The sequence below is a fragment of the Chrysemys picta genome, chromosome 21 (genome assembly GCF_011386835.1).
Source record: "Chrysemys picta bellii isolate R12L10 chromosome 21, ASM1138683v2, whole genome shotgun sequence".
In the NCBI taxonomy this organism is placed as follows: domain Eukaryota; kingdom Metazoa; phylum Chordata; order Testudines; family Emydidae; genus Chrysemys; species Chrysemys picta.
Genome location: NC_088811.1, coordinates 4008689 through 4030529, shown reverse-complemented (window position 1 = coordinate 4030529; position 21841 = coordinate 4008689). Strand labels below are relative to the sequence as shown.

General features: G+C 41.5%; 1 protein-coding gene across 15 annotated transcripts in view; it reads left to right on the top strand.

The window, feature by feature from the left end:
• PRDM16 (PR/SET domain 16) overlaps nucleotides 1-21408 on the top strand; it is a 453301-nt gene extending 431893 nt beyond the window's left edge. For 14 of the 15 annotated variants that reach the window (XM_065575146.1, XM_042854065.2, XM_042854064.2 and 11 more), the window contains 5 exons: nucleotides 5239-5408; nucleotides 6528-6702; nucleotides 9556-9786; nucleotides 11476-11650; nucleotides 14596-21408. In XM_065575146.1, the coding sequence (XP_065431218.1) occupies nucleotides 5239-5408; nucleotides 6528-6702; nucleotides 9556-9786; nucleotides 11476-11650; nucleotides 14596-14730 (886 nt within the window). In that variant the 3' untranslated portion in view covers nucleotides 14731-21408. The remainder of the gene's footprint in view (nucleotides 1-5238; nucleotides 5409-6527; nucleotides 6703-9555; nucleotides 9787-11475; nucleotides 11651-14595) is intronic. The other variant, XM_065575150.1, reaches the window with a different exon arrangement.
• Nucleotides 21409-21841: the final 433 nt, after the last annotated feature.

The following is a 21841-nucleotide window of genomic DNA, read 5'->3' as shown; positions in this document are numbered from 1 at the left end:
ACTCAGGTAGTAAAAAACCAGGACTCTGTCATCCTTCTCCATGAACTGCAAAGCAAGATTCAGAAAAGCAGGTTTTTTTAATGACCTCTTACTGTTTAAAACGCAGAAATGCAAGGGTGTTTTGTGGGGGCTTTCCCCCTCCTGCTTTGAAACGACATAAAACCAGAATCAAGAACAAGCAAAGGCCATTTGGTTCAACAAGGCTTATTCCCTCTTTCAAAAGTCCATTCCCTCCAGGATGCCATCTAATTGATTCTTGAATTACACCCAATCCTGGAGCCTTAGCAACCTTGCCTGTTACGCTGTTCCCTAGATCTGTGATTCTTTCTATAAAGATGTGCTTCCTGACGTCTGTTTTGAATTTGTTTTTCTTTAATTTCCTTTTCGGCCCCCATGTCCTGTTGTCTGCACTAAGTTGAAACTAACAACTACAGCTGACATTTACCATGTCATTTAAGATTGCACATAGTTCAATAAAAATCTCTTCTTTCTTGTTTTCTGTTAAAGATCCTGGGCTAAATGCATCCCTGGTGAAACTCCACTCAAGACTAGGAAGTTACATAGGGAAGGAATATGGACCCATATGTTTAAGGGCTTTTACTGTCTTTACAGCTCATGTTATTGAGTCTTCAAATAAATGTAAAGTTTTACAAGTGGAATCATATTACTTATAGAGTAGTAAGAACAAGGCACCATAATATTCTAGTTGTGATTTAATCAGAGTATCTTAGTTCTATGATGACTAGCTCCATTACACAATGTTATACGTCGGTGTTCTAGCTGCCTGTTTCTCTCCAACTGGCTTTTTAAACCCTGTCTCCGTAGTCCTAGAGGTCTTAAAGGTTGTCCACTATTTCTCTGAGATCTTTCTCAAAGTTCCCCAGCTCTGGCTCATTGCTATCCATCATTTGTTCCTGCTTATTATTTTTGAGCCTGCCGGTGTATTATTTTAAATTGTTCAGCAATAAATTTCACTGGCAATTTGTCAGTGAGTTTACAAACCAACTGCAACTCCTTTTGTGTTCTACTTTCCTTCAGCCTCTGCATTTACCTCTTCCCTAAATTTAAAGTTGGTCTCTCTGCCGAGGTAATTTATTTAGATTAAAACCAGCAGAAATCCAAGTTCTGGCCCCTCTGGGACCACATTTAATACAGTACGTCTCCCTCGTCCCCGCACTCACAGACATTAGAAATACCTCCCTTCACATGTCCCTCTGTTTTCTGTTTTTTTAACAAGCTCTTTATCCATTCTCCATATCCTACCCTGGATCCCCATAGCTCATAGTTAAAGCAAGGGCCTGTCAAGCAAAACTTTTCAAAGGCTTCCTGAACATCTAAATAAACTGACAAACATGGGGCCAAATCCTTCTTGCCTTACTCATGCATACTCCCTTTGAAGTCCCTGGAACTGCTCATGTGAGTAATGTGAGCCGGATGTGGCAAGTAGACCTACAATAGTAGCAGCAGCAGTAAACAATTATATTACGGTAGCAGTCAGAGGCCCCAGTGAGGACTGAAGCCCTATTGTGTCAGGCACTGTACAAACACAGATAAGAGGCAGTCACTACCCCAAGTGGCATACAGTCTAAAAGACACAAAGCAGACAGAAGGGATTGGGATATAACATACGAGCAATTGGCACCACTTGGGGGATTACATGTTTGGCTGGGGTTTAATTTTTTAACTGGGGGTAAAGGTAGGGTGAGGAATGGTAGAGTCAGTAAGAGTAAGGGAGTAGGGAAAGGAAGGCCGGGGAAGGAGTCCTCACCAATCTAGTCATGCTCAGCAGGAAGGGTGATGTGGGCAGCATGGTAAAGGGGAGCCCTAAAGAGGGATTTGAGGGAGGAGGAGGAATAGGCTGCATGGGTTTTTATCAAGGAGTATTTCCCATGCACAAGACACTGACTGGTGGACGGAGAAGGCTGGTGACACTGCCGGAGTGAAGGAGGAGATGCTAATGAGAGGTTATTAGAGCGAAGTGGGGCAGGGCTCAGTAGTGAAGAGCCTTGAATGCAAAGACAAGAAGCTTGTGTTTGGTGTGGAGGTGACGGAGCAGCTGGTTAAGGGCTACTGGGAGCGCTGAGGCCAGAGCAGTGGTAGTCCGAGCATGTGGCTGGAGCAATAGCCACAAGGCTAGTCTTGCCAGCATTTGGAGTGGATCTTAGGGGGCAAGTTCACAGAAGTCAAGGCTAGAGAGGTAGAAGTTTCTACATTCAAGAAGCTAAATGACCTGTGTCCATTTCTAGAGATCTGTGTCATCTACAGCATCCCTGTCCCCTTCCTTTTTATATTGCCTGAAGCCTGAAGCCAGGGTAAGGGTTGATGTACCCTTGGAGAGCAACAGGCAGCTAGAACACCGATGTATAACATTGTGTAAAGGAGCTAGTCATCATAGAACTAAGATACTCTGATTAAATCACAACTGGAATATTATGGTGCCTTGTTCTTACTACAAATCAAAACAGGAGCCATCTTGGGGTGTTACTTTCCGGCACTTCCAGTGACGTTTGACCTGCCTGTGTGATCTGTGGTCAGACCCCTTATGGGACTGCCAGAGCAATAGTGTGTGTGCCCCTCCCCTCTCCCAAACGCTCACACCCACAGACAGCTTCCCTTGGAACCCTTGATTTGACAGAGCTTGTGAATTCCTGAGAATTTCTTGATTGTTTTACAGCACATGCATTGTTTGAACTCATTTCTCAGTGCGACGGCCTGTTCTTTGGAAGCTGCAGTTGTCCACTCAGCTAATAGGGAGCTTCTTGGATTGGCTTAACATGCTTTTGGGTTGATTTAATTGTGGGGTTCCTGCCAATTTTAGCATCACCATTGTTTATTTACTGAGTATTTAGCTCTGTGTGTATATACAAAAATATGACATTATAGAGTATCAGGGCTGGAAGGGACCTCAGGAGGTCATCTAGTCCAATCCCCTGCTCAAAGCAGGACCAATCCCCAACTAAATTCCCAAATGGCCCTCTCAAGGATTAAACTCACAACCCTGGGTTTAGTAGGCCAATGCTCAAACCACTGAGCTATCCCTCCCCCCCACTTTGATGAGTCAAAGTGTATACTTTCTTTCATTGTCCCGTATGATGTTCTTACTATAGTTCAAAAGACTAGAAAACAAAGAGGAGGAATCGGTAGCCAGGTATCTATGGAATAATCGGGACATTTTGTTATCTGGACATTTTAATCTTGATGACCAGAAGCGATGGGCAGCCTCATCTTCGGGTGGCCTCAGTAGAAGCTGCAAATGCTCAACATATCTGAAAATCAGACCCTTCAATTTTGGGGAGGGAAAGGGAGCCGTACAAAACTTGTGCATGTTTAGTCATCAGTATATAAAATGATTTCTTTGGCTTTTTTGTTGCCAACAAAAGCAAACGTCCAAAGAGGCATCATGCTCTGTTTTCATCGATGGTTCAGTTTGCATTTTGTAAGAGTTGAGTTAAAAAAGAAATGTATTTGGAAAAGAATTTTGGAGAAAGGCAGTTTGAAAAAATTGTGATAAAGCAAAAGACTATGTGTGTTTCCTAGTGCATTGAGGATGAAGTTACATTATATCTAATGTCTTGATCCTTATTTGTGATTTAACCGTAGGGAACACAGTAGTGGATGTGGAATCCATAAATACTGGGGGGAGAGTTTAATATATATATCTCTGTTACTTCCAACGATAATATGAATATATTTTTAGAGACCAAGTCACAGTCACAGCTGTAGCACATCCAGAAGGGGTGTGTGTGCCACAATAGCATAGATTTTTGACACTTCCACCCCTCCCTCATTTGAGTCTTTTATGTTTTTTTTTAAAAACAACAACATTACGTCTTACTGATGGGCTGAATCTAGATTCAGAGCTAAATGGTACAACAGAGTCCAATCCTGATGGTCTTCCTCACACCCAAGGACTCTCACTGAAGTAAATGGGACTAGGAACATTCATAAAATTAACAAGACTTGGCCAACAGCAGGGTTTAATGTTGTTGTGTTCTGCGGGAAATGGGTTTAATGCGCTAAATTTTGCTCTTGTTTATGCCCGTATCTATCCAGAGCAACTCCCTTTAAAGTAAGTATAGTTACTCAGGATTTATGCTGGTATGAGTGCATTGGTCCAGAAAGTTTAAACGATTTGCAGAAGTCCACAGTGGAGAAATAATTCCACTGTTGTGGATTGTGGTGATGGGACTTGGGGAAAAGAGACTTGATGAGTATTAACTTACTGAGATTCAGACTGATATAAAAAGGACTTAACGTTTGAAATCTTCAATATTGAAACCTTTCCTTATGGCTCAAAGCTGCCCTCTTCAGTAAGTTAGGTACATTCTTGTTCCTCAATACAAGTGAGTGCAGAGGGTTAGGGCTCACGAGGGACCATTGCATTTGCAAAGGCCTGTATACTCCTACTTTGTTTCAAAGACACTGAATATAAAGTGTGTTGGGGGGACATAGTTTGGAAATGAGCTGCTGACACATCAACTGTGGGTTCTGCAGAGACTTATTTGAAAGGGAGCCTCTTTCCCATTCACCCCTTTCTAAATGCTCTCTTCCATGTTTCCTACCAACTACCTTCCCACCAATGGGTAGGTTTTCTCCACCTTTACAAATGCCATTTCTGGTTTGCATGATCATTTGCTAAATAAATCATGGTTTTATTTTTAGATTGCGTATACTCCTCAGGGCAGGGAGTGCATTTCCCTCTATGACTGGAGATTATTTTGCAGATGCTGGGTACTACCACAATATAAATATTAATTATTATTAATTATATGCTAATAGGCCTACACCTTGAGCATCTCTTTGTTCCTTCAGCCCTTTAGAAATTTCACAAAAAATCACTAGAGTCTATTTTATCTCCAAATGACTCTGTCACTTGTGAAGCTACAAGATAATGGGCTTTTCTTTCTCTTCCTTTCTATCTCCTTCTCCCCCTTCTTCTTTCTTTACAAAATAAGAAACCTGAGAGACATAAATTCTCCTTTCGTGTTGGTACATTTATATATGGAAAAGTAATTATTTACTTTTAAGTTCCTATTTGTTTGGACTGGCTAACCTCTTAATTAATCCTAACCCCTTCTTTCCGCATCTTGAATAATAATAATATCAGAATTGTCGGAGATGATTAATGCCCCATGCTTTCCAGGTCCTCAGTCAAGTAAAGATTTATAGAGCGATGTTTGATGGTAGGTTTTTTCCCCCCCTCGGTTGCACTCATTGGCATTTGCTTCTATTTTTCAGGTGTAAATACTGTGACAGGTCATTCAGCATTTCCTCTAACCTCCAGCGGCACGTTCGAAACATCCATAACAAGGAGAAGCCATTCAAATGTCACCTGTGTAACCGATGCTTTGGGCAGCAGACCAACTTGGACCGACACCTTAAGAAGCATGAACATGAGAATGTGCCAGGTAGGGGGTCAACACTGCTGTGTAACTCTGTTAGGGGCACTGGAGAGAGAAATCCCCAATTTAAGTCACTCTGGGTCACATGAGAATCTTCATGGAAATCTCCATTCTTGTATGTGAATATTACTGGGCAGCAAAAGAAAAATATTTATTTTAGATGTTTGCATTTCTAAAATTACAAAGAAGTGTGTGTGTGTGTCTCTCTCTCTCTTTCACACACAAACTTTTTTAAAGCTGAAATAATATATTTTAGATGCTCACATAACGGAAGCAGATAGATTTTTGCTTATGTGAAAAACAACTTAACAAGAAGGAACCTGTGTATTGAAACCCAAAATATGAACTTTCATCTGAGAAGAAATTTCTTGAAAAAGCTACAAGCAAATAGAAACAGATGTTTATAATGGATTCGTCTTCTCCAATGTTTTTATACCGTAAATGCCTGCAATGCTGAAATGTGTCTGTGACAGTACAAACTTGACGTATTATTTAGACCTGCTAACTCCATAGTAACAGAGAGGAAGCGTGGTCCGGTGCTTAGGGTTGAGACTTAGGAGACGTGGATTCAGTTTTCTTGCTCTGCTCCATCCTGCTTATGTAACCTTCGGCAAGTCACTTATTAAAGGTATTGAAGCCCCTTAAGAATTTTCAAAAGTGCCCTGAGCATGTTTGAAAATCTCATTAGGTGCCTACTGCACCTCTTAAAATTCTGGCCCTTCATTTTTCCATGCCTCCGTTCCAGCATATGTCAAATGGGGACCATAACTCTGCCCTGCCTGCCCACAGTGCTGTGAAGATAAATTCATTAAAGCTTGCGAGGTGCTCAGATACTGCAGTAGTGGAGGCAGAGAAGAACCTAGGATAGCCAGATAACAGTACTTAATGATATTTCCCGTCCCTGTAAGATACTAATTATGTCTCCCTGTGCACATTCACTTTTGGAAGATATCAGCTTTTTCTGCCAAGATTTTTGTTTCCTGAAACGTTCTTTCAATGTAAATTCTTACCATGCAGTAAATGCTTTATTGCGCTAATTTTCCTCCTTGTTTTCTATTGAGAGCAGCGTTGGCAATACCTGATTCTTTCTCCTGGTTCTTCTCTTGTCCCTTGTTCCCTGTGCAGTGAGCCAGCACTCTGGAGTCATTACTAACCACCTTGGGACCAGTGCCTCCTCCCCAAACTCGGAGCCAGACAACCATGCACTTTTAGACGAGAAAGAGGACTCGTATTTCTCTGAAATCAGAAATTTTATTGCAAATAGCGAGATGAATCAAGCATCAACTTTAACAGATAAAAGGTAAACAAACAAAGCCACACTAATGGACACTTCTTACCAGACTGTTCAAAGGCTGGCCAGCCATCTCCGTGTTCAGGGCTTGATTTCAAATAGTCTGAAAAGATCAGAGTAATAATGAGAATCCCGCAAGGCACTCAACTTAGACTCCCTATACAGAACGTCCCAATTCTTTCCTGCTTGTGGAAGAAGTTACATAAGAACGACCATACAGGATCAGACCAAACGTCCATCTAGCCCAGTAGCCTGTCTTCCGACCGTGACCAATGCCAAGTGCTTCAGAAGGAATGAACAGAACAGGTAACCATCAAGTGATCCATCAACCTTGCAGAAAAAACTTGGAAAGCTCTGTATAAGGAGTCTAAGTCTCTCAGGAGCCAAAGTCACAGAATGAGCGGTACAGCTCAGACTGGTGTGTAGCGTATGAGGAATGGAAGTGCTGTCTTTGGGAGCGAGTGTCAGGGGAGGACCTTCCCATGAGCACAGAATTCAGTGGGAAAGGGCACTACGGAGGAAGAATCAGGCACTCATCATAAGTCAAGAGGTTCACTTTTCAAAACTCAGCTGTGGTTTAAGAGTCTGGTCACTTGGCATCTCGGGCTCACTGCTGTGTTGGGTCCCCCTTCCCAAGTAGAGCTGGGTGAATAACATCATTTTCAATTATCAGAGGGGTAGCTGTGTTAGTCTGGATCTGTAAAAAGCGACAAAGGGTCCTGTGGCACCTTATAGACTAACAGACGTATTGGAGCATGAGCTTTCGTAGGTGAATACCCACTGTGTCTGACGAAGTGGGTATTCACCCATGAAAGCTTATGTCTGTCTATAAGGTGCCACAGGACCCTTTGTCGCTTTTTACAGAACCAGACTAACACGGCTACCCCTCTGATACTTGACATCATTTTCAATTTAATGGCAATTTCAAAAAGTAAAAAAAAATTGTTTCAGATAGGACAGAAAATGAAAATTTTAGAATTTTCCGGCAAATTGAAAAGTTTAAAAAAATTGCTTTGGGTTGAATGAAACATTTCATTTTGGTTCTTCGTTCTGTTGTTCTTTAACACTTTTGATATTTAAAGTAAAATTAAAAGAAATTTTTCAACGAAGTTGTTTCAAACAAAAAAAAAATTGAAATGTTTCATTAGAAAAAATGTCCAATCATAATGTTTCATTTTTTTCAGATTATTTTTTCCTTATTTGGTGGGAGGGGGAAAGATCCCAAATCGACAATTAGCTGAAACTGACCAGAATTTCCAAAATGTTTAGATGTTGCCAAATGTTTATTTTTTTCCTGGGGGAAAAAAAGTTTGGTCCAAAATGTTTTGCCCAGCTCTATTCCCATGGATCCCTTCATTTTTTCCATCACTCGTGAACCCAGCCCTGGATATTCAGTTGCATTCATAAACAAAGAACAAATTGTGCTAGTGCTGGATGATTACACTGCGTTCAGCGCTTAACTTACCAGCAGGCCAGCCTCGTGTTCATTGCCAATGCTACAATAGTGACGGCCCTTTAGAACTTTACATGTGGAATGCAACACTTCACTTCACCCAGAATGCTTGTAAAAATGTGAAATTTAGACATGTTTTCCATTTCCTTCCCTACTCTATTGCCTTCATCTCAGCCCTGAAAGCAAGATAAAGTAACCCCATCTCAGATACAGACTTCTCACCAGAGTTTTTGTTTAGATTGCACACGTGGAAATAAAACGGGGGGAAAGGTTCGCTGTATTTCCTGAGGGAAATTAGGAATCTTTCAACCTTGCCTGATGTAGACAAAAAAATAGACAAGAGGAGAACTCCTCCGCAGGCTGGTATAATTGATCCAGAGGGAGAATCAAATTTGGGCCTGTACCTTAAAGAAAATCGATCAAAATTCTCTAAAACAAACATGCTGATGATGTGTTTAGACTAAGTGACAAGATCCAGGGCTTGGAAAACATCTGAGTTTCCCCTTAATTTTTTAAACCTTATTTTGACTGAGTGATATTTAATCTACAGGGGAACCAAAAAGGACATTCTGTGTTGTACAAATGTCACTCCGTTCCAGGGCCAGTTGTAATTATGTTCCTGATGCTCTGTTGTTTTTACAAATAACCATTCAATGCTGATACCAAGTTTGAAAGCTTTTTTGTTTTGGTTTAAAAAAAAAAAAGCCAAAAATGTTTGAATGGGACCTCCATGTAATTAGTGTAACCTACATTCGACAAAAGCAACAGGACAATGATGTTCCTGATTTTAATATTAATTTGGTTGTGGAAACTTTCTGGGTGAAGAAGTTGAAATTAAACTTCTATCATTCCATCTAGCAGCATCTCAGACGGTTCCAACTACACATTGTTACCAAATGGGATCTTGTTCTCTTAACCTGGTTTGTTTTAATTTGCTGGCAGCTTACTTCCTCTCATGTCCATATGGGTATAACAAGGGGCAATGGGACAAAGGAAGATGTAGGTTGGCCGTTAGGGAAAGTTTGTAATGAAACTTATCCCAATGTGTAACTTTGTCGCTAGGCGAGTGGTTATTTTGATACTATAAGCACAGAGAAAAACATGGCCCTTGGCCCATAGAAGTTACAGTCCAAAGGGTGAAGATACTTAAAACCAGACTGAACAAAATCTAGTTTTAAGAATGGACAATGTTTGACTCACTCCATTAGCTCTTAGACACTGTAGAGAACAATCTTGCATTGGTGAGGAAGCACAGATTAGATCATCTAATAGGTATTTTCTGTCCCCAGCCATTCTGAACCATAAATAACAAATACATGGTTAAATGCCTGAATCTTGCACCAAAGTGGCAGTGCATTGCTGCTCTCAGCTGACCTCTTGGTTCCTTCCCCGGTGCTCAAACATTCCAGGCCAGAAATCCAAGACATTGATAGCAACTCCCAGTGTCACGGGTTAGCAAATGAGAAAACAGAAGATGTGGATGAGGAGGAGGAAGAATTGGAGGAGGAAGATGACGACAGCCTGACAGGGAAGTCACAGGATGAAACAGTATCACCCACGACGGAGCCCCGAGGAACGTTTGAGGATGAGGAGGATGAAGAGCCCACATCCCTCACCATGAGCTTTGACCATACCCGAAGGTGAGTGAGGCCATTTCCTCTGGGAAGCAGAATGGGGTTAGATTTCTCACCCTGTGTCATTAGCAGCAGGTCATGGGTGGTATCACTTTATTTTTCAAACCATGAATCATACCTCCAGTTTGCCCTAGGAACTTCATTTTCACCATGGTGGGGAGCACAAATAAATAAACCGAAATGCAAAAGTATAAGAAGACAGATACACAAGGCCTGAAAAATGCACAGCGGGAAAGGTAAACAGCACATGAAAAAACCAGCCTCCTCAATGTATCATGAACTCTTCCACCTGACACAATGGCAATGTCTTGATTTGCAAAACCCTGGTCAGTGAAAAGAGAGCTGGTGCAAGGAAATCTAGAGAATGGCAGCTTTCCACTACCCCACCCATTTTATCTGCAACAAAATGGCAGCATCCTTTTGTCTCAGGATGTAAGGCCCTGCGTTAATTTCAGATGAGACGGTGCATCTGGCCTTCGTGTGGGCAGAGTGGATGTGTCCCCAGGCCTTTGTTTGCTTCTTGTGCCCATCCGTGCAGTGCACCCTGGTTCGTAAACCATCAGGAGGACGTTTGCAAGTACAAAAAGGACACTTCTGAAATAGTTAATCGGTACTCTGTTTTACTCAGGTGCCCATCCAGATTGACAATACAAAGCGCCCCAGTGTAAAGCTGTGTAAACCAAGAGAGGCAACTATCTGCCGCAGATGTAGTTTACAGTATGAGGTAGAGCATTAGCGTGAAGGCACCCTAGGATAACTGTACATTAGAAAGTGCAATAAAATATAGCAGTGTTTGATTGTAAAGATATAAACAATGGTGGGAAATGGAATCCACTCCTTCCGTTAGCTCTCTTACCCACTTGCCTTTCACAAAATCTGTTGCATTACAACCAGGAGCTGGCATGCCTTTGTTCATCCAAAGGGTGGTCCAGTAGATAGGGCAGGAAACCAGGCTACTATATGTCACTCTGCCATCGACTCACTATGCGCTCTTGCATTTAAGTCACTTTAAGCCTAAATGTTTGGGAAAAGTCTATTTTTGACTCTCAGTATTTTCAGAGGGGAGGAGCACCTGCAACTCCCACTGACTTCCATTGGGGTCGTTGGTGTTCGGGAAAATCAGGACGTAGGTATCTAAAGTTGGTCCAAAACATCGGGCACTTAACATTAAAGTCCACTATTGAAATCGTAGATCTTAGCCTCTCTTGTGCCACAGGTTTCTATCCACTAATGATGCTTTGATATCTATGGATGAAAAGTGCTATGTCATGCAAAGTGTTATTCTATTCAAAGGGTTTTTTCAGTGTGTCAGCGCTTTCCAATTAAGCCTATTGTAACCCCTGGGGAATATGGTGTAGTGACTCTATTCCCCCAACTTTCAGGAATAGCTAGTAATCAGGCATCTCTGAATCGGAGACCAGAATGAAAACGGTAACCACACCGAACCACAGAACATATGGTAGCACTAATGCTTGAGATGTATGTGCATAACCATGCATTCCACTTTTTCTTTGCTCCTTGCATCATGTGCATTTTTTTGTCCACCTGTCTGTCTGTCTCTTCATGCATGTGGCTTGTGAGAACCCCATGGTATGTGCATGCGGGCACTAACTTAGCAACACACACATTGGTTAGACTGTAAACGGTGAGATGAGCTAACAACAGGTCAACCCCTTCCCCTGGTCATTGGTACAGGTGTATTGAGGAGGAAGAAGCCGGCTTGTTAGATTTGGAGCAGATGCCGAATTTTGGGAAGGGGCTGGATCTTCGCAAAGCAGCCGAGGAAGCATTTGAAGTTAAAGATGTGTTTAATTCCACCTTAGACTCTGAGACAATAAAACAGACTCTGTACAGGCAGGCTAAAAACCAGGTAGGTATATGACAGAACATTTTACCGAGCTTACCTCCAGCATTTAGCATGGTATTATCAAACAGCTGGGTTCCTTTAGCCAGATCTGTGTTCTGTCCATGCTGAACTGGAATTCTGATGGTGAAGACTAACTTGTAAATCACATCTGTTTGCTACCATGTTGCAGTCCAGGAGAAATAGGAGTGGGGAGGGAATTGTTAACTCAAGTTTTATATAATCAGTTCCACGTACCATTATAACCTTGTGGAGTGAGTGCAGGTGTAGAGCTATATAGTGATGTAGGTTCATCTATCTATATCTGACTATAGAAATGTATATAGAAATATGGTAATGCAATAGTTACAAACTTTGGGCCAAATCCTCAGTTGGTATATATTGGAATATATTGGTTTCACTGGAATAATGACAATTTACACCAGTTGAGCATCTGGCCCTTTGAAACAGCAGTAAAATATAATAGGATTTAATAATAAAAACATCAAATCTAATTCAGAATGATAGTTTCTAGACTTGCTTGGAGAACTGCATCATCTTAAGCAAATTTAGAAAATGCCATTGTTTTGTGCATTAAGCTTTAAACCTAACGCGCCTTTAAAATAAAATCCCCCCTTCTTATCAAAAGACATACCAGTTCAGGCACAGCAAAAGCTGATGCAGGCCTTCTTCCAAAACTCGAAACAAAATCCTGAAATTTGAAAGAAGTTGGAAAACTTTTTTTTTTTTAAATTAGCATGGCTGGTTTTGCCATAAGCAGAAATGCCATGAGAGGCTCTGTTCTCATGAAGTTTGCATCCTGGTGCAAATAAAGCAGCAACAGATCTTCTGAGGGAGCCGTTCTGTGAAATGTCCAGCCCCATTACCGGAACAAAGAGGATACATTGAGACAAAATTCAGAGAGAGGGTCTGCAGAAAACCTGCAAACTTTTTGCCATTGACTATCTGTTCTTATCTGCTTCAAAGAGGCCACGTAGTTAAAATGCTTCTTTTAAGAATACTAGTGCAGGTTTGAGTATATTTACCTCTGCTTGGGGTTTTATTGGGGATGAGATCAGCTACTGTACTAGGAGTCGTTCTGTCCTCTAAGCAACAGGAATACATTACAATTTATCTTAAAGACCACCCAAAGGTGCAACTAAATGCAGTTGCCTAATAGAGGTGGGTCTTCAATTAAAGGTCAAAGGGGATTGTGCTGGAAACCCTAAGGCTACTTTATAGTGACTGCTTAAGACTGGGGTCAGGAAGTTGGGGTGGGGGTTGCCTATTGGAAGTGTGGGTATTTTGTACAGATTTGTCTGCACTTAAGGGAGTATTTTGGCTATGAAGATAACACTGAAGTTCTTTTCTAGTGAAAAAAGAGCTCATTTATCCTTTCAACACAAGCCACTTGCATGCCTCTGTCTGTGTCCTTTTACTAATACGCTGAGTGTACTAACTATTTAGGCACAACTTGATTTTTCTTGACTGCAATGTTAGATCTGGCACATGAGTTTTTTTTAAGTAATTTTGTAGTAAGTGAGATCTAAGACCTGTTACATATTGTCAAATATGATATAACTTGGACAATTTAAAATCCTCTGCTCTGCATGTATTACTGCAGGCAATATGGTGGGAAAACAATATTTATCTGGTCAGACCAGCACAGAAATCTTACCTTTCTATCAGTTTTGGCTCACTGTCAGTGTAGTATTGAAATGCACACATCCATGCAAACACCATAAAGCAGAATGCTCTACAGCACATACAGACGAGCATGAGATACAATGGTCAGATTGAGAACTGGATCTGAATTTGAGCTTCCTTGGGGGGAGGGGGAAGTTGTAATTGGAGTTTTGGGGCAGTTTTATTACTATTCTTTATTAAATTTGTGTTGCAGTAGTAGCTCCGGGTGCCATTGTGCTAAGCACCGTACAGACATCTGCAATAAGCGAGCGTCCAATCTAGGGCCCCTATCCGGCAAAGATTTATACATGTACTTAACGTTACACACCGTGGGTAATTCCAGAGATTTTAACTCACAATGTGAAAAGTTCAGCACATGCATAAATCTTTGAAGGATCAGGACCCGGGTTGTGACAAGATGCAAAAAATGGATGAGAGAGACAAAAGTGGAGGCGGGAGAAGGGCTAGGTAGCAGCAAAGCAACCAAATTCCTCTCCAGTAAGCAGTGATCTCTGCTCATTCACGGACTAGGCTTTGCCGGCTGGTAGTGCTGCAATAAACACACACAATTATACCGCACTTACATTGCCAAACTGACACACACAGGCTCCAGCTCCCTCCAGACACAATGGAAATGCTCAGTAAATGAAACAACATGCCATGCGCAAGCTCATCTCCACGGAGTCACTCAGTCCCTTTTGTCCTGCATAGCTGAACCCCCAGTTACAATTCTCCTTTTATGAGTCAGCAATAACTTCTGAAAGCCAAAGTGTCACTGTCTTCCCCAGGTGCACCGCAGTTATCATGCCCAGGTGGGGACCGGGGGGGGGGGGGGGGGAGGGCTCGGCACGATTCACTCAGCAACGCACACTGTTCCATATGCACTTTTGAAAACTATGTGAAAAAAGGCGGCCAGAACTCCCTGGATATGTTCGGTGGGAAGAGTAATGTCCTCTAGGAGAGGGGCCTAGATGCAAGTGTCAGCATTTGTCATGAAGTGCAAGGTGCAAGGAAGGAAGTTAAGGGGGTGTGTTTGAGATGCCCTTCCAAACCCACTGTTGCCTGGTAAAACTCTATGGCAAGGTCCACGTTTTTTTCCTCATGTGTGAACATAAGTATTGATTGGCAGGCAGGACCCCCAGCCCGCACCAAAGTGACTGACACTGACTGTCCTGACTTTCTGGTATGTAAATAGTTAAATGACTCTCAACTTCATGTGGATTATTCCAGGACCCAGGAGTGTGTATTCACCCATTTCCCTTTCTCTGCTTCTTCCCCTCCTTTAGGCTTATGCAATGATGCTGTCCCTTTCTGAGAACGCTCCCCTTCACACTTCTTCCCAGAATTCTCTGGATGCTTGGTTGAACATGGCAGGAGCAGCCTCAGAGTCGGGGACCTTTAATCCCATCAACCATCTCTGACGGGTCGAGAAGGCACTGGTTCAGAGTCGGAGCGAGGAGGTGGTGGTGCTGTGACTGCCCTATCAGAAATTCTAGCACGCAGAAGATGGATCAGAGGGCCTCAGGGAGTCGTCTGGGCTTTTGGCTGGGAGAATAAACCTGTCACGTGACCTGCAATTCCCAGATTTGTATCTATCCACAGTCGTTCGTTTCTAATTTGTTAGAAAGAAACTCTCCAAACTGGATAGCCCTGAAGCAGCCCTAGGATTCCACCATCTCTAAGAATAGTGTAAACCATAAGTGAATTGCAATGGTGCAATCAAATACTGGCCCCTTTACAGTTACAAGACAATATAACTGAGCCAGCTGGTTTCTGCTTATAAACTAAAACTTGAAGTCATTCGACCCCTTGCCCCCCTCACACACCACATTCACTTCAGCTGAATAGCAGTCATAAGGGGGGGAAGAGATCTAGAGCTGATCCATCCCTGGTATCATTCTGATATAGTCACCAGAGTTATACCAAGGAACGGTGAATTTGACCCATTTTTCTTAACATAGCTCTTTGAAAGAGCGTGAAATTCTGCACCCCCCACAACAGCACTCCTCTTTACACTGCAAAGTGTTGTTGTGAGTCTCTGTTGTGGGAAGCCACGCTCCCCGCCGTGCAATGTCCAAGCAGGGCTAGCTTCTGCCAAGAGCACAAATAATTGGTGCAGAAGGAGCATTGCTGGGGCTGCTCATAACGTGCACACAAATACATTAGACAATGCCCCGTAAGCTCGACCCTAGAAAGCTCCTGTGTAGTTTCTCTCCCAGAGGGTCTTTCAAACGCTATCTCTTCAGTGTTGGGGAAGAAACCTCTGCCCTGTGCCCTTGTGTTGGTTTGCTGGTGGTTGCTTATGCCGAGTACCCTGCCATCATTTACCCCATAATTTTGATAATATGACTACAAAAAATCCTTGTTTTTAATACCCTTATGAGTGCAGCTCAGCTCCTCAAGCATGTGGCTAAGGAAATGTATTTTCTCTCTGGATCTACAATTACTTGCAATTTTTTACGGATGATTTTAAATTGCTTTGAAGTCTCAGCTCTTTTGCTGACATAAAGCAGCCTCCAGAAATCCTGTGACATTAGTTTGTGCTATTTCTACATTGTAATAACCACCTGGTGTTCTAGCTGTGATTTTTATAGGTAAACCTGAACATAATTCGGAAAGGGGTTAGAAATATTATAAAGGATAACATTGGCTACTCTGACAACGTTTGTAATGTGTTTGCTGAGAAATGCCTAGATATGCTGTTACAGAATCAGGGTTGTCTGAAGGTAAGACAGGTGCATGCCACCACATGACTTCAAGTTGAATCAGGGGTGCCGCAAACTTGCCCATCTGAGTGCTGCATCAGCAACTCACCTAGGAGCCTCCAGATGCTGTAAGGACCCAATTCTGTATAAACCTGACTCTAAGTTAGCAGGAGTTTTTCCACTGGCTTCAATGGACTTTGGACCAGGCTCCAAACACTTAAAGTGGGTGTACTACTTGTGCTACACCTAGTAGTCAGTGGTTGCAGAGTTGGGTCAATAGCTGACTTCAGAGAAACGTCTCACAGTAGTAAACACATCTACTAGTAAGTGTTTGCGAGATTGGGCCACTAGTTTATATGTGCGGGAACAGACTGCAGCTGCTCTGCTGTTGAATATGAAAGAGGAGGTTCCCGCATGCAATGCTCCATCTGGAAGCAATTGCTCAGATTACAGTGGAGCATTGCATGCTGGGATTGCAGGCCTGATGGGCCACACCTCATACTCCGGACAAAGTCAGCCATGAGACCGCAGCTGGCCCCTGGGGCTGCACCTCCGTTTGCCACTGGGGTAGAGGGAATGAAAGGATAATTAGCAGCATCAAATAATTCTCCATAGTTCACCCAGGGAAAGACGACATCCCTCCTGCTAGTTTCTCCACGTCACCATGTATATGTGCCGAAGGCTCTGAATCCAACAGTGATCTATACCCCCTCAGTTTCAAATGTTTGCACAAAGCTCTTGACTAGGTGTAGCCCAAGAACTGACAATGTCAAAAGAAACCAGTCTCTAAGAGTCAGATGGAACATTCCTTTCCCTGGCACGTCTGCCAATGCTAACATTACAGTACTTGCCATTCACTTGGGCTTTAAATTATTCCCATAGGGGCCAATTTAAAATAATAAAATAATTGTTTTTTTTTCCTAATGGAATTTACCTTAATCTGTATATAACTTGTAATTTTTTTTTCTAATTCTTTTCTTATTTTATTTCTTCCTTAACAGTATTTTTTGCATTGGATATCATTATTGTGAAGAAATAATGTTAATATAAGTATCTAGTGAAGGACCAAAATTGTGTAATTAAGGTTGTATGTTGTATGATTGATAACCAGGGAGTAGATTTTTTTATGTGCCAAATGACCCTAAATAATCCTATTCTTGCTGCCGATTTTTCCGACAATCATGTTTTGTTAAATTTGAGTTTCAATTACATTTGCATGTAGGATGTGTTCTATTTATTTCTTTTATTGTTTGGAAAAAATATCACAACAAGAAAACAAAAACAAAACAAAAAACCCTTCCAACATGCCCTTAATAAAAAACAAAAGAAACAAACTAAAAAAAAGAGAGAGAGAAATAAAGCAACAAAAACTGTAAATAAAAACAACTGTGAAACTCCATATTGTAGCCAGGATGGCATGCAATGCAGATGTGCCATATTTTGCAGGGGAAATCAGTGCTTATTTTTATAAAGGAATGGAAACAAAATCCCATCAGTATAATTTTTGTTAACTATAAGCAATCTATGCCTTGTAAATACACCTCCACCCCAATATAACGCAACCCGATATAACACGAATTCGGATATAACGTGGTAAAACAGCGCTCGGGGGGGGGGGGGCTGTGCACTCTGGTGGATCAAAGCAAGTTCGATATAACGCGGTTTCACCTATAATGCGGGAAGATTTTTGGCTCCCGAGGACAGCATTATACTGGGGTAGAGGTGTACCTGAAATACAAATCTAGCAGTGTAGATGGGTAGCTGCAGGATAACACTGATTCAGTTGGCATTTGTAGCCATTTACAAAAGTAACTGGCATAATTACCAGAACTAAAAGGTTCTTCTAAAAATAAAATGGTATAGTACATAGCGAGGTTGTCAGCAATATTATATCACTAAAATATTCACTCTTTCGAGAAACAAAAGTACCCCCAAAGAACCTGCAAGGTGAAGTTTCATCCTGCAAACATGCTTAATTTTAAAGTAAATCAATGGGACTATGTATGTGTTTGCAGGCTTAAAGCTCAGAGGCCCGCTCCTATCAACACTATCAATGATAGTGCTTACCACACACTACGCCCCACAGCAAGCACTTAAGCACAGTCTTAGTCTTAAGCATAGGATCAAGTCCGTCCCTACTCAGTTAAAACAGGTAAGCCTGTGCTTTGAAGTCAATGGAGCTACTACATGCTTAAAGTTAAGCACATGCTAATGTCTCTTTCTGGATTGGAGCAAGAGTGCTCTGCACCTTGCAAGATCAAGTCCTAAGAGCAGGAGTAGGTGTTTGCACAGGCCGATCCTAAATTTCATCTGTAAGTAGCTGGCATGGGTTTGTGAAGAGTGGGTCAGCTTTGCTTCTCCATGTGTGGGGATAACTTGCCATGGTGACCTCATCTCCAAACCAGGGGCAAAGATCTTTGAAACAGAAATGTTATACAGGCTTTTTTGTCTTCCCTCCAGTCTTTGGACACTGCCCCATTATTTGTTCCATTGTTTCTTCAAAAGAACAATGTGTTAAAAGCTCTTAATTCTGCCTGACAATGAGCAATATCTGTTTACTTTCTAGGGACCAGGTTGTGCCACCATTACGGGGGCTGAGTAGCTGACTGATTTGAACAGGGCTCATTGAGGAGTACGTTACCAACCACCCTGAGTAAGGGTGACACAGTCTAGCCCTATATTAAGAAGATGAAATTTTTTTAAAATCATAAAATGATTTTTTTTCTGTTTCCTGTTACTTAAAAAACAAAAAAGACCACACTTTGTTTCCTTCCTTTTCTTCTAGTCCATTTAAGTATCCAGACTTCTCTAAACCAGCACTGGCTACACGTTTTAAGATTTTTTTCCAAGCAAGATAAGCAAATACAATGCCTAATCAAATTTATGTTTATCCCTTAGCCCCTTCTTTAATTGCACTCAAAATGTTGCGATTTGTAGCTCATATTGTTGGGGTTTTAACAAAAAAAACAATCGCTTATTTTGAAGGATGTCTCTTGAGACTTGCTTATGTCAAGTATAAATAGAGGCAAGAAAGATCCCACAATCAGAACTGAGACTCTCCTTTAGAACTAGCCAGGGGAGGGAGCTGGGGCCTCTGCTGGAGTTATGTAGCTCATGTGCACCCTACACCACTAACATATTATGCTCAGGAACCAATGCTGTTGATGTGGTACATCAAGGGGTGGAGTTAGAGTGATTTCCATAAGGCCTGGTAATTGTTCGAAATCAAGGGTACCATCCCAGAGGTGATTACTAAGAATTTTGTTGGATGGGGGCTATTTATTTTACCTGTTTTCATGTCTGCAGCAGGTAGCCATATTGCCATAATAGCAGGAGGTAAGGAATGGGACCTGCTGTGTTATTTTTCATATCACCAGGTGGATCCAAGGCAGCTATTAGCAGCCTCTGGCTATGCCAAATTGTTCAGTACTGCTGAAATAAAACTATAAGACAGAGGGACCCTTCCTTCTACTGATTGCTACTTTAAATTTTATATATGAGCGAATTATAAAAGCAAAAAAAAACAAAAACCGTTCCTGCTACTCCTTTCTGTTGCTGTCTCAGATACCAGCATTGAAAATAATGCTGTTAATCACTTGGCAGGTACAGAATGTTCAAGGTGCAATGCAACTGCTGTGCTACTGAATGCGCCAGGTCCATCCAGGTAGAATGAACTTGGTTTGTTTTTGGAAGATCCAGGTATGTCCAGGTAGAATGCACCAGATTTGCTGTTAGACATCCTAGGCATGTTCCTGTTGAAGACGCTGGGCTGCTGACCCTCCTGGGGCCTCGTTACAGAATGCATCTACTGCGTTGCTGAACATACCAGCTGGGTCCGACGTGCCATTACGTCACTGGACGATCAGAGCCCAGCCGGCACAGCAGCATGCTAGCAGCAAACCAAACCAAAAGGGTTAAGAGCAAAACATGAGCTGAAACGCTACACTGCATTCCAGGACAAATAACAAAGTTACGATTTTCTGTCTTGCTCAAAACGATTAGTGGAGCCTCTCGATTTCCCCAAAACCAGCACTTAGAAATTCAATAGTTATTGAAAACTGCTTCTCTTTTTCATTTCATACGAAGCATTTATAAAAGCACTTGCACAAGGACATATTAACATGTTTAGACTCTAAGCATCAAAGCACTGGACTGTAAGCCCTCTCTCACCCCTCCAGCCTATTTCAATCTACTGACTTACATTCAATTTTTACGTGCTGTATTTTGTGTGTGTGTGTATGTGTGTGTGGGGGGGAGGGGGAAGCATCATGGTGTCGGAACCTGCACTTTGCTGCCTGTTTAAAAACAAGCAGGGAGTGAAACAACCTGCTCCGATTTGTGTTGGTAACATGAGGGCAAAAGCTCTGCTCCTAGTTGATGGTCAGTAGTGTTTAAAGCCATGAAACTGTTTCTCTGTAGTGTTGAGTGATACTGTGATTAAAATGTTATTGCATTATTCCAATATTTTTTTCTTTATTCTGTCATTGATTCTTATTACCACTTTTGGAAAAGAACGAAAAAGAGAGAAGAAAAAAAAAAGGCAGCTTTGATTTCCGAATGTGCAATTCACGTGTGAACAAAGTAATTCTGAAAATATTTCTCAATGTATTTTACGTTCTCATCACTCTCTTCAAAAGTAAGAGATGTTTTGCCCTGATGTCATTTTCAGCCTGCAGAAGATGTAATTTAAAACATATATATATTATGCTTGCAAAAATCATAAATCTGTGCATCCTATGTCATTCCTTCTCCCATTGTTACAATACAGATTTGATTTAGGGTTTGTTTGTTTTTTTTCCTTTAGAACTGTATAGTGTTTTGTTTTGTTTTTTAAAAAATCAATTGTAAATGTCTGGTTTTCATATGATGTTTAAAAAACATTGAGAAAGAGGATGGTGCTTGTTCCATATCATTCTTGATTGTATATTGCTTCTGTTATGTTTATAAGTAAACTGTGCATGACTTGTGTTTAGCAGTCATTATTGTGTCTGTTTGTGAAATTTTTATCAAAAAGAAAAAAAATTCTGTAGATGCACTTATTGTATATGTGATTAGGTTTTGCGTCCAAGGCTAGAAGCCTTGAACTGCCAAGGAAGAAAAAAAAAAGGTGGCAGTTATTAATTAATATGAAATCGCTTTGTTGGGAGCATAATGAAATAAAAGAGATGAAGTGTAGAAAATAATTAAAAAAAGCGATTTTACAAATTTCATTTTGATGCTTGTGATAAAAGGCAAATGTATTTGTGTAGAGAAAGACCTTTAAAATAATGAATAGGAAAGCTGATTTTGAGGTTAATGCTGTAGAATAGGAATGTATACCAAATGTAATCTTTCCAATGCTACAATGAATTTATACATGAGATTGATATGCAATAAACCTGTGTGCTTTTCTAAGCAATGGCCCTGTGAGCTTTCTTGGCACAAGACAATGTACCACAAAGTGATGCCTGAAAGTGGTCCAGCATTTTCATTTTGACAGTAGAGAAATCATAATAAAGATGTTTGGGTCTAACAAACTCACCAGCAGCCCCACGAGTTTCCGTGGGAATACAGGTTTGAATAAGGGATAGGGCCCAGCTGTTTGGTTTTAGGCGTGGGGAAAGATGGGTTTGTAAAAGTTTGGGTTTGGGACTTTTACATAGTCTCAATTGTGGCAAACAGCATCTTGGATTCCCTCCACCCACCCACTCCATTGTTGTTGCTGTCTTCTAACACAGAGCAGCAACGGCTAGTCAATTCTTCTTTCCACTGTAAGGTACACATCACATGGACCTAGAGACCCAGGAGAGGGTCTCCAATGGCAAGAGGAACTCTAAAGTGCTGACAG